This window comes from Marmota marmota, unplaced genomic scaffold, assembly GCF_001458135.2.
Source record: "Marmota marmota marmota unplaced genomic scaffold, marMar, whole genome shotgun sequence".
Classification (NCBI taxonomy): domain Eukaryota; kingdom Metazoa; phylum Chordata; class Mammalia; order Rodentia; family Sciuridae; genus Marmota; species Marmota marmota.
In genome coordinates this window covers 2,099,993-2,112,228 of record NW_025999961.1, presented here as the reverse complement: position 1 = coordinate 2,112,228, position 12,236 = coordinate 2,099,993, and the positions used below count along the sequence as shown (strand labels likewise).

General features: G+C 42.5%; 1 protein-coding gene across 2 annotated transcripts in view; it reads right to left on the bottom strand.

The window, feature by feature from the left end:
• Positions 1 to 605: 605 nt before the first annotated feature.
• The window catches only part of Gdnf (glial cell derived neurotrophic factor), a 25,102-nt gene continuing 13,471 nt past the window's right edge, over positions 606 to 12,236 (bottom strand). For both annotated transcript variants that reach the window (XM_015496350.2, XM_015496351.2), the window contains exon 3: positions 606 to 3,625. In XM_015496350.2, the coding sequence (XP_015351836.1) occupies positions 3,141 to 3,625 (485 nt within the window). In that variant the 3' untranslated portion in view covers positions 606 to 3,140. The remainder of the gene's footprint in view (positions 3,626 to 12,236) is intronic.

Sequence of the window (12,236 nt, the reverse complement as noted above, 5' to 3'; positions counted from 1 at the left end):
TATTCACCCCAGGATGCACCGAGTTCCAGGGATTCTGCCACACTGCCTGTAGAAGCAGCATGAAAGGTGTCACTGTGTATCAAGCGGTGGTTCCACCCAAGCTCTTGTCTACCTCTGGGTTTTTCACAAGTTTCTTCCTTTGCCTGAGATATTTGTCATTTGTTGGCCCAATTTCTTAAGTTCAGCCTCAGTGTTACCTCACACTAAAGCAGCCCTTCCGCCGGATACTTTCAATGATAGCATCCTGTTTGCAGTCTTCACTGACTGACCATTGCCTAGATTACCACATACTTACTTTTTTGAATATTGTCTTCTCCCCTCAAGACGTCAATTCTACAAAAGGCAGAGATCTATTGTTTTGGCCACTGTTGGATCCCTAGTGCCTCAAACAGTACCTGGCATAATATAAGCATGCCACAAATGTTCGTTGAATGAATAAGTAAATTTTCCATGTTCAGAATCAATCACCAACTGTTCCCCAAAACGCTGGTTGGAGTCAACCTCAGGCCTTGCTGATCAACTCGTGGACTCACAGCAAATGCTTAGGGGTGGCTGCCTGGCCCAGCCATGGTCCACCAGCATGGGAGGAAGTACAGAAGCACAGAGAGCAATAGAAATGAGTTTTTATTTGTAAAAAGTTACAAAATGATATTGTACAAAAATAAAGTCTGTAGAGAACTTTGGTTGTATAACACAAACGACTGAGACAGATCAGAGAAGTTAGAGCTTCAAAGAAGTGCACTCCTTACGGAACCAGATGGTAATCACAACAATAAAGAAAAATCACAAACTTTACCCTTTGGTGGATCTGGTGGAGCAATCTGCTTCCATTGGAACCCACCTGTGGTGTGTAGGTGACGCTGGGAACGAGACAACACCCATGGAACCCTCAGCCCTGTCGGGCAGGTATTCTCCACGGGGCGCCGGGGACGGAGGTTGGAACCTGGGAACGTCAGACACAGACACCACATCTGCCAGGACTCTCTGGGACTGGACAGATGAACCTGGGACTACATGCAAGTTGTGCCAGAAAGCTGGGGTTGTCACCGTTTCGAGCAGAGGATGGCGATGGAGAAGCCCTTTTCCTCTATGTCCCAGTCACGCGCAGGGGAGCAGAAAGGACAGAATGATGGAGAACTTGGGTCTTTTAGGGGTAGGGGGAGGGGATGTCTAGTAACTGCCACTTCTTTGTTACTTTGTAAAATTAACACGGTTATTTGAGGGAGGCCAGTAGGTCATTTAATTGATTAATCTCTCCTACTTTTATGGCTACTAAAATAGTGATAGATTGTCTCCTGGATAAACATCCCTTTTATGACATGTTTAACAAGGCCCAGTGCATCGCCCACATTGATGGCTGCCAGACAAGTCCACGACTGGGGACCAGCAGGACGTGGTCGAACCTACCCACCCTTCTCCCCTCCAAACTCTTTCTTCGCACGCTGAGAGTGTGAGGCTTCTCTGTGAATGCCGTGGCCTGGCACCTCTTCCTTCTCAGCCACCTTCTCCCCAGGGAGTCATCAAGTGAACAGGTGCAGCACATGTTGACCTCAGGGGCTTGGAGAGGACCAGAGACCCACCTTCTGGAAGGCCATGGGTGTGCCCCTGGCTGCACTGGGCAGGTGCATGTCTCTCAGGAAGACGGTGGCTGGGCAAGGATGGAGGGAGACACTGCAAAAACCTTGGCTGCCTGACAGTCCTTTACTTTTAGTCCAGGACTACGGACTGAAAGGAACTTGACCTTTCATACATATGGTTATGCATATTATAGACAGATACCTGTGGAGGGGAAGAAGAGCTTCAGTATGACTGTGATGGAGGGGTGAAGGGCAGGAGACAACTGCCCAAGGCCTCTGCACACGCTCCTGGAAAGGAGACCGGCTAGAGACGCTCCTTCTGAGATCCGAAAGAATCCATAAATTAAAATAGGGAAAAATGCCGACATATGGAGAAACTAAAGAGGGATTTTTCTTAAAAAGGTAAAGTAAGTGATTTTTGCCTAGCCAAAAAAAAAAAATTATTACTTTGAAAAGTATGGACCCTTGTTCCCAATTGAAATTTCCTTTTGTCACCCCTCTTTGCATTTTGCGAGCACATATACTTTGGCACCTTTGAAAAGAAACTTTAATAAATAAGGGGGGAAAATAGAGAGAAACTCATTAGTGAACTGTAATAAATAACAATAACTTAAATCTCAATAAATATCTTCTCTATATTTCTGTATCTGAAACAGATGCATTGCATCGAGTAGCTTCTCTGGTCACTGGTGACCACGCATAAACGGAGCTGGGTATGTAACATCCGTCTCTCTGTAAACCGACAGGCCCCGGGGTGGGGGTGGGGGTGGGGGTGTCTACCTGTCCTGGGGCAGCTGGGGGCCTTGCCCGCTTGCTCTCCTACAAGAATGCTGCCGAAAACCACAACTTGCTTCCTGTTTCCAAGGACATAAAGGAAATACCTTCAGGTTGGTTTTTAATCTCGAGGACAGCTTTTTTGGTTCCTAGCCAACTTCTTCCCACCCTGCACACCATGTTCAGAATCAATCACCAGCTGTTCCCCCAAACGCTGGTTGGAGTAAACCTCAGGCCTCAGCTTTCCAATTCAAAGATTATGATCTTTTGTGTCTCTGCTTTTTTTTTTTCCTCCCCACTCTCCAGGGTATGACTCCATTGAGTGACAGAAAAATAAACCTTTCTTACTTTCAGCAGTAAAACATAATGACAAGGAGTGACACCAGGATTATCATTTCCCTGGTGTCTTCAGACATGTGAAAACAAACCACAGGAGATACACTGGTTTGGTTCTTCGAGTGCATCCGCAACTGCCACCATGATGGGTGATGGTGGACTGTATCAGATGACGCGATGACAACAGCCAACCAGGGACACCAGCCCTGAGCATCTGGAGAACCCAGATGGCTGTCTTCTCTCTCCTATCCAGTTTTCTGTAGCTGGACCTCTCTCTACCAGGCTCCCACGATGGATGGCTGCCTTCCTCCTCCTCCTCCTTCTCCACTTCCACCTCCGCCTCCTTTTCCTTGGTCCTCATCTTCCGCTCTGGGCAAACATTTCCTGGGAACCTTGGTCCCTTTCTTTGCACTGTAGCAGGAATGCAATACACAGCAGTCTCTGGAGCCGGAGTCAGATACATCCACACCTTTTAGCGGAATGCTTTCTTAGAATATGGTAAACCAGGTTATCGTCTAAAAATGACAGGTCGTCATCGAAGGCGATGGGTCTGCAACACGCCTGCCCTACCTTGTCACTCGCGAGCCTTCTATTTCTGGATAAGTTTTTGAGTATTTTGTCATACATTGTCTCAGCTGCATCGCACGAACCACTGCAGTACCGAAAAATCAGTTCCTCCTTGGTTTCATAGCCCAGACCCAAGTCAGTGACATTTAAATGTATGGCGGTTAAGACACAACCCCGATTTTTGCCCCTCTGGCCTCTCCGACCTTTGCCTCTGGAATTCTCGGGGTTGGCGCCTGCAGCCTGTCGATTCCGCTCTCGTCTAGGAAGCACTGCCATTTGTTTATCTGGTGACCTTTTCAGTCTTTTAATGGTGGCTTGAATAAAATCCATGACATCATCAAACTGGTCAGGATAGTCCTCTGGCATATTGGCTGTTCAACAATAAAACAGAAAATGTCACATAAGACAACTATGATCATCACAGGCCTTCATAAAGTTAAACAGTTGTATCGGATGTCATTTCCAACCCCTTTGGGACTTGTGTATAGGTTTTAGAGATATTATTGTCCAAATCTTGAACCTGTCAATTTTATTTCTTCAATTCATGGCAACCTTTCAAACTAAGGAGCCAAAATAAATTGGCTTTTTGATAAGAAGAGATCAGAGGAATTCTAATGTCCACGATCCATGGACCAAACTTTGAGAAACACCGACTTTGATGATAACAAGTTATAGCTTCCAACTCTGTTACTTGGATGTGGAATACTGAGTGCTTGTCCCTGACCCTCCGTGTATGAGTAGGACAAGAGCCATTCTGACAGAACACAGAACTGGTACTCAATTCTATTTTAGAACTTCCTTTAAAAAAAGATTAAAGAATAGAAAAACAACTTCTATTTTACTAACAAAGAGATTGGTTTGCTCGTCCTTTGGATGGCATGACTTTTATTAAAAAAAAAAAAAGTACAATGATGTAAATTCATCACAGCAATAAAGGAGACCAGAGGCTGTTTGGGGATGGGCACAGCCCCATTCCCAGGGATGAGGCCACATCTCTGCTGCAGGCTGTCCCAGGGCTCTCACCTTCTGGCTGCAAGGAGGACAATAGCTATGCCCTTTAGGGAGATCCCATGGGGAAGGTGAGAGGGCACTAAGGTGTCTGGGACCTCTGGTGAAAGTCTGAATTTGCAAACTCTTGTTATCTGAATATTTCAGTATTTGTTTTGGCCAACTGAATAAAAGAAAAGTAAGTACTGGAGCAATGTAATACATTCTAAAATAAAAGCAAATCAAACTCTTGTTCATTAGGTACAAGGCCTTTTATGGTCTCTATATCCCATTTTCAGGCAACTTGTAATGTTTAGGGTTATAAGTGGCTTAGTAAAATACACCTCAAGAAAGGTGTTAGTAAGAGAGGTTTTTTTTTTTTTTTTTTGCCAAGATTATGTTAAAACACAGAAAGATTACATTGTGCCTTTCCTACTTCAAATTATTCTATCATAAGCCTAAGCTATCTTCTGGTGGAATGAAATGGCTCAGAATGACATACTTAGGCAATCTTAAACATTTATAAAGACCAAATATAAGAACTGTTGTGAGTATTGTGTGTCACCCCCAGTATGGAACTGGGGTATTTCTGCACATAATGCCTATTAAAGTTTGAGGTCACTACACACGAGTTGGATCCATAACTCAGCCATTTAAAATTAAAAGTGAGACCGCGCAAGCTCAAAAGAATAAATAAATGAAATAAAACTAACCTATTTAATTATTAAAGCAGCAAGTATCCTACTGTGTAAAATAAAATCTAGCTAAGGTGCCTTAGCCATATATATGTGTGTGTGGTTAAGGCACCTTAGCAAGATACACATATTTGATACATAATAATGAAAAGATTAGGGATTGGAATCTGTGAAGATGTTGTTGCTTGATACCTGAAACTTAGCAGCTGCACAGAGGGCACAAAACTGTTTCCACCCTGGCTGAAGCCACAGTGGCTTCTGAACTCTTGTTCCCCATCCACCCTACCCACATCCCCCTTTCTATCTATTTTGCACCCAGGGGGATACTCTAAAAAGTTCCATTCAGATCATCTCCTTCCTCCTTTCAGAACTCTCCACACTCCCTATTTCTCCTGGAGTAAAAGCCCAGGTCCTCACTGGCTTAAAAGCTTACCTGACCTGGCCACCTCCTCTGCCCCCAGCCTTTGCTATCTCTGGCCTCGTTTCAACTTCTCTGCTTACCCCTTTCCCTCTGGCTACCTTGGTTCCCTGGCTGAGCTTCTAGCACGGGGCTTTTCAATCTTGGCACTGCTGACATTTTGGACTGGATCACTCTCTGTCACGGGAGGCTGTCCTCTGCCTTGTAGGATGTCAAGGTGCATCCCTGGCCTCTACTCAGGAGACTCTAGGAGCATCCCCCAACCCCTACCCCATCATGCTCACAACACACTAAAGCGTCTCTAGATGTGGTCAAATGTTCCCCTGGGTTCTAAATCATCCGGACTGAGAACCACAGCTCAAACACAAAGGGGGACTTAGGTCTTTTGCAGGCTGTTTCCTCTCTACCTGGGCCACTAGAACTACTTATTCCTCTATGCTACACCCACGTCTCCTTCATGTTTTTGCTCAAATGTTATGACTCAACAAGTCCCACCCTGAATTCCTGGCTTAAAAGCAGTCCCTCTGGAACCCCTAGTCCCTGTGCCCTGTCCCCCTCCAGCCCCACCATAATAATCCCTGTGTTCCAACACATTATCCAACTGAGGGTCTCAGGTGTGTTATTCATTGTCTTCTCTGATAGCAGGCCAACTCCAAGAGGCAGGCTTCTTTACCGATGGATCACAAACAAGGGCTAGCAACACCATCTGGTCCCCAGAGGCCCTGATAACTGTTTGTTTAATGAATCAATCACTTTCTTGGGGTGGGGGGAAGAGTTCTTAGTTTTTCAAGGGGAATTCCACTGAATACTGTATCTTTATGAAATGAAAGGCTCCAAAATAAATAGCCCATATCACTTGGGAAACCTGGGATGTCCTGCATGGCACAGTTGTCTCCCATCCGAGAGTAAAGGACCATCTACAAACCACCTTCCTCACCAAACCCCCTGCAACCCTAAAGTTCAGCTGCACATGCCCACCTCATCCTGGGGCTTCAAAAGGACTCCTGGGAGTCCTTTCTCAAGGGGCCTGCCAGAGTAGGGGAGCATTCCCAATTCCTCATTTCCTAACTGGTCTTCCTTTAGGAAGTTTTCTTAAAAACAGCAACAATAAAAACAACAACAAAAAATCTTTAAACTTGATTTTTAAAAAACTATCTTTAAAAATAAGCTGCTTATGCTGTTTTTGGTTTCTTTCAATAATAAGCTATAAAAGAGAAAATAAATATGTGTGCCTGTATGTATTTGTAAAAATAAATATTTGCTTGTGATAGTAAAAAAAAAAATGCTTGTATGGAAAATCAAACTTCTAAAAGGAAGGTGATCAATCAAAATACAAAGGAGTCTTTAAATTGAAAAAAAAAAAAAAGACTATGTTTTGCAAAGAACTCACACCATGAGGTCCAGGCTCTAGTCAAGAATTCCTGAATAGATCATTAACTTAGGAACCTGGGAATATTGAGCGCTATGATCGATTAACAATCAACTGAAGATTAATCAGAAATGAGGATAAAATATTACTAAAATTTCAACTTAAGCTAATGGCAAAACATTCAAGTAATAAAATTTCAAGTCACTCAAGACTCAAACATTGATGTTATATAATTTCATATGGTTAGTTACAAAAATGTTCTAATATTTTCAATGTTCTTAAAAATTTTTCCAGACACTGTAATTGCCTGGCTTTGTTTATAAGATAAAATACAGAATACCAAGTTAAATTTGAATTTCAGGTAAACAGTGAATATAATTTTAATAGAAGTAGTTCCAAATATCATGTGGGACATATACTACAATATTTGGAATATATTTACACTATATGAGAAAGTTCAGTGCCCTTTTGCGTATTTTCAATTCCACTTGGCTTCCCCATGTGTAGAATGTGAATGCACAAACTACTTAAGATTGTAGATGGTGTGGTAAGAGATCACTAACCCTGAGTTAAAAGCCTTCCAAGGGGTGGGGAGTATAAACCAAAATAAATTTGTCCAAAGCCATACCGTGTACAACACCAAGAGTGAACCTCATGTAAACTATGGATTGTCATGTCAACATAGGCTCATGGACTGTAGCAGATGTATTGCTCAGGTGTGGATCATCGTCACAGGGGAGGCTGTGCCTGTGTGGGGGCAGGAGGTGTATGGGAAATCTCTGTACTTTCCTCTCAAGTTTCAATAAACTTCAAACTGCTCTAAGAAGTAAAGTTAAAAAAAAAATGGGGGTGGTGGCGGATGTGCTTCCTGTCACCTGGGAGGCATGAGGATAAATATTCTACTTGTTAAACTGAAGGTTGTAGCTACTGAGAACTCCTCCCTTTGATGGGAAATCTCCCTCCTAACCTTGTTGCTAATGTAGAGACATTATTTAAGCTCCAAGTTCAGCCTGCAGGTAAGGCTTATGGAGTTGAAGGAGTTTTTGCCCCCTGTATATTCTTGAAAAATAGAACAAAAATATTTATACAGAAAATTTTACATCAATATGAATTCGGAAAACCAGGAATGGGCGACACTGTATTTTCCAAATCACAAAGCAAATAGTCCTGTCTCCTCCAACTAAAGTCCTAATTTCAGGCCTTTTGATGCCATTGAATTCATTCAAAGGGAGAACCTCAATTTGTCAATGCTGGGCACTTGAGGACACTAGGTGGCATATACCTCTGGAGAGGATGCTGGGCAGTCCTCACTGAGCCTGTTCTTAAGAATTCCACAGAAGCCTTTAGCCCAGCCCAGGCAAGTAACTCCCCATAATGAACCGAAAAGCCCACAGTTGCCTCAATCTTCCAGGAATTCACTGAACTGAGGGAGAAAACAAGGGTTTGGGGTTTGGATCAGTTTTCTAAGTTAAAGTTTAAGGCCTATCACTTTCTTCTTCATCCAACAAAGGGTGTGGCAGAGTGTCAAATTCACAAACAGCTCTCACTGGGATTAACTTTGTTCATAAAATACTTGCAAACCACAAGAGAAGAGCATCCTTAAAACAAACAGGTGGATCAAATGTTTGCTCATTTCCCAGACACACCTGGAGGATAGATCTTAGAAAACATGTCCATCTCAAAGCTGAAGTTTTTGAAAAATCGAAACGCTAAAATGAACTTAAGTCATCCTTCAGATTGCAACCAAATATTTTGGCATTATTCTATTCGAAATATTTTAACTTTGATGTGTCCTTTATATAAACAGTGCCATTCAAACAAATGAAACCCAACTGGGACACCACTCTGGGAATAAACCTCATTGCAGAGACTTTGCCTTTCTTCATTATGGGGAAAATAAAGTAGTAATGTCACATTAGGAACAAAGGACTGGAATAGTGACTGTTTTGTAAAGTTAATTGAGATTTTATAGAAACAGTGGTGAGGGCTCCAAGTACTTCCTACAAGATCTAAACTAAAGATGACATAATTCAAAACATTATCTTGATTAAGCTGGCATTGGTGGTCAAAGGATTCTCCTAAAATGTCAGATTTCTCTTAACAACAGTTTAGGTTAACCATACTTTAATGAGAAGATTATTTTTATATTTATGGCTGGGCTGTCCTTCTTATCCTGGCTAGGCTGAGAATCCAAGCTGGCCTTCAGCCTTGGTACACAACCTGTGGGTCTGAGTGAGAAGCGCACAAGGTTGTCCACAAAGCATGAGGATGTGCCTCCTCATCAGCATGGAATGGACTCTGAGGATGGAGGGGAAAGCCTCTGAGGCTGTGAGGAGTCCAGGAAAGAGGGGGGAGCTGATCCAGGTCTCATAGTGCCTCTACCCAAGTGGGAGGAGGGTTGGGAGATCTTCCAGGCTAGGTTTGAGATTTGCCAAGTCAGTTTTGGCTGGATGCAGGATGCTGGAAAAGGCACAGATGTCTCGTCCTCTGGGGAGAGGACCTCCTCTCTACCCCACTATAGAGCATCTGGCTTCTGCATCCAGAAAGGGCTGACACGCTGAGGTTTAGCCAGGCCACACAGGTGACAGGTATGTCTAGAGTAAGTGCCTGGATGCCCTCACTCAGGGCAGAGCCCAGTTCTGGGATGGGACTATACTTTGGGTAAGAGGCCACAGAATGATGTACCTGGGGCTGTCCAAGTGCTGGAGGGTCCATTCCGACATGCAGAGCCTCCCAAGACAGGAGGAAGATGGAAACTTCCTGGGGGTGGGAGATATTTAATCTGATATTCTTTGCCTACCTGTATTACAGGTAAAGTACAAATTGCCATGTAGGCCAAGTATCTGAAAAATAGGATCCCTTTCTCAATCTACACACACACACATACACACACACACACAGGTACACATACATATATACTTACAGATGTTTACACAAAGACACATGCACATTCATTTATATTTATAGGAAAAGAAAAGATCAGCCAAGGATTTATATAACTTCTCGAGAATGACTATTGCTCTTTGTAGAAATCAATTTTTATCTTTTGATAAAATACAAAAATTTTCTTTCACTAATTTTCAAATATTATTATAAGAATGGCATGGTTGGGTATTACTTTTAAAAGCACATTACAAAACTTCATCAATATCTAAAATAATTAATAGGTTTCATGAAGCACTTAAAAATATTAGCCCTAAGTCTAAACCTACAAACAGCTCGGAAAGACTGAGGGAGGAGTAAACTTTATCTTTTTACAGAACCAGAAGCTGAGGCTCAGAGAAAAACAATACTTGCCCAGGGGCACGTGGCTACCAAATGGGGACTAGCTCAAGCTAGTTTTAGTGCCCCAGAAGGCCTTTTTGTTTTTAAGTAAAAATTCTATTGCTGTGTAGCTTTTTGAGTCCTGTGGCGAAGGGTCAGTTACTTTGAGACAAGATATTTTGATTTCACCTCACCTATTTACCCAATTCAGAACAGGAAGTGAGAAATACAAGTTTTGTTGAAAAATTCAGTAATGAACTTGGGTACATTCGGTAGATCCCAAAGTTGGTTCGCCATGGGCCACAGAATACAGCTAATAGTCTCCAAAAAAGAAAAAGCCATGCCATTCAGGGGCATCTCTCCCACATCCTGGTTCCTGCATATCACTCTAAGGCCCATCTGGCCATTTCCCAGTCAAAACCGGAACACCAGCAGCCAGCAGCGGGGCAGATTCAGACAGACAGGCCCATCTCCGGAAGCTCCTCGTGCTCAGTCTGGCACCAAATAAGGAGGCTCTTGCTGCAGAGTTGGAGAAGATAGAACCCCCGGATTCCAGGCCTGGGTCAGTCCCTGACCAGCCGCGTGACCTTAGACTAGTCACTTAACCCTTCTGAGGTCAACTTGACCTCCTCTGGGGCCTTTCCTTGCTCTAAACCCCTAAGATGTGGGCAGTCCAAACTCTGGCTGCAAAGCATGTTAGACATTGGTTTCTATTCCACTCTAGCCACCACCATCAAGGGTCCCATGAAGCCCCCATAGGAGATATTTTAGGGATCTAGCATACTAACCTGTTCAGTTTACTTGTAGGCTCAATCGGCTATATTTGAAATAATCATTGCAAATCCTTTCTCAAATCATAAAATCATGTCCCGTCCTATTAATTTGTGTAGAAAGGACCCCAAACTTGCATCTGAAAATACCCAGATTACAGTATGAATAATTCTTTAATTTTTTTTTAAATTGTAGATGGACATGATACCTTTCTTTTTTAAATTTATTTTTATGTGGTGCTGAGGATCAGACCCAGTGCTAGGCAACTGCTCTACCACTGAGCCACAACCCCAGCCCCATGAATAATTCTTAAACCTCAGTTTCCATCTTCAGAAGCAGAGTTGGATCCAATATCCTCTCAGAGGACATGATTACACTCACATGCCACAATTCCTTCAGTCTCCATCATCCAAAGTCAAACACTAACCTCACCCTTTTCTTAAAATCTCAATTTTACTCATTTTTGGTTTTGCTGCAAAAACTGTGTTTAGTTTACTCCCAAATCACAACTACCAGGCAAGAATCACCTACTGCAATGACATAACATAGAGGGTAAGAGCCCACAGCTTGTCCTAGGAGGCCATCTATGGGCTGCCAACCTTGTTCTTATTTGACCTTCAGGGACCTCTGAAATGTGCAGCATGAATCCATGAGAATGTTCCAATTCCCTGAAAAACACTTGCAAAGTTTTGTTGTCTATTACTATTAAAAAGTGATGATTTTATCACGTAGTTGAACTACTTAAACAAACAAAAAGGCCTCTACTTCACTAGGCCTTGAATGCTAATGCATCTCACACCATGCATGACCACCATAATTAATCTACCGTTAGATAGACCGTCCTGGCCATAGGCAACTTTTGGGTTAATTCAAGAGGGGTTCACAGCGTCTATTTTCCTAAAACAGTCACCAATTCAGGCAATTTACAAAGTCACTGTGACCTTTTCCTGAGCCACCAGTACATTCTCTCCATGACCAGTGGTTTGTTGACAGTAAGGCATGACATCGGTTTATTTGAAAACTATTTGCGTTGTAAAAACACCAGTGTTTTGTTGTTTTAAAAAAGCATTTCTGGATTCTCTCAAGGCAGAAGGAAAAGAAGAACTAGAATGCAAACCACTTCAGCTTATAGAAAAATGGAACCAGGGTAACATTTTTAAAAGTCACTTTGCCCACCAAAATTTCCATTTTTATCTACCATCTCCACCAACTTTAATCAACATGGCACACACTTACTATTATACTATATTTTGAACTGTGGCCTATAACCCAACTAAGTGAACTTGCAAGAAATGGTACAAGAAATTACTTCATGAATATAAATAGCAAAAAAAAAAAAAAAACCCAACTCACTTAACAGTAACTTCACTATTCATATCCCAATTGTTCTAATTTCTGTGTATGTGGTCCTTACTTTTATTATAGTTATACTAATGATTTTACAGTAATACAGAATGGCTGGGGGGGGGGGGAATGTT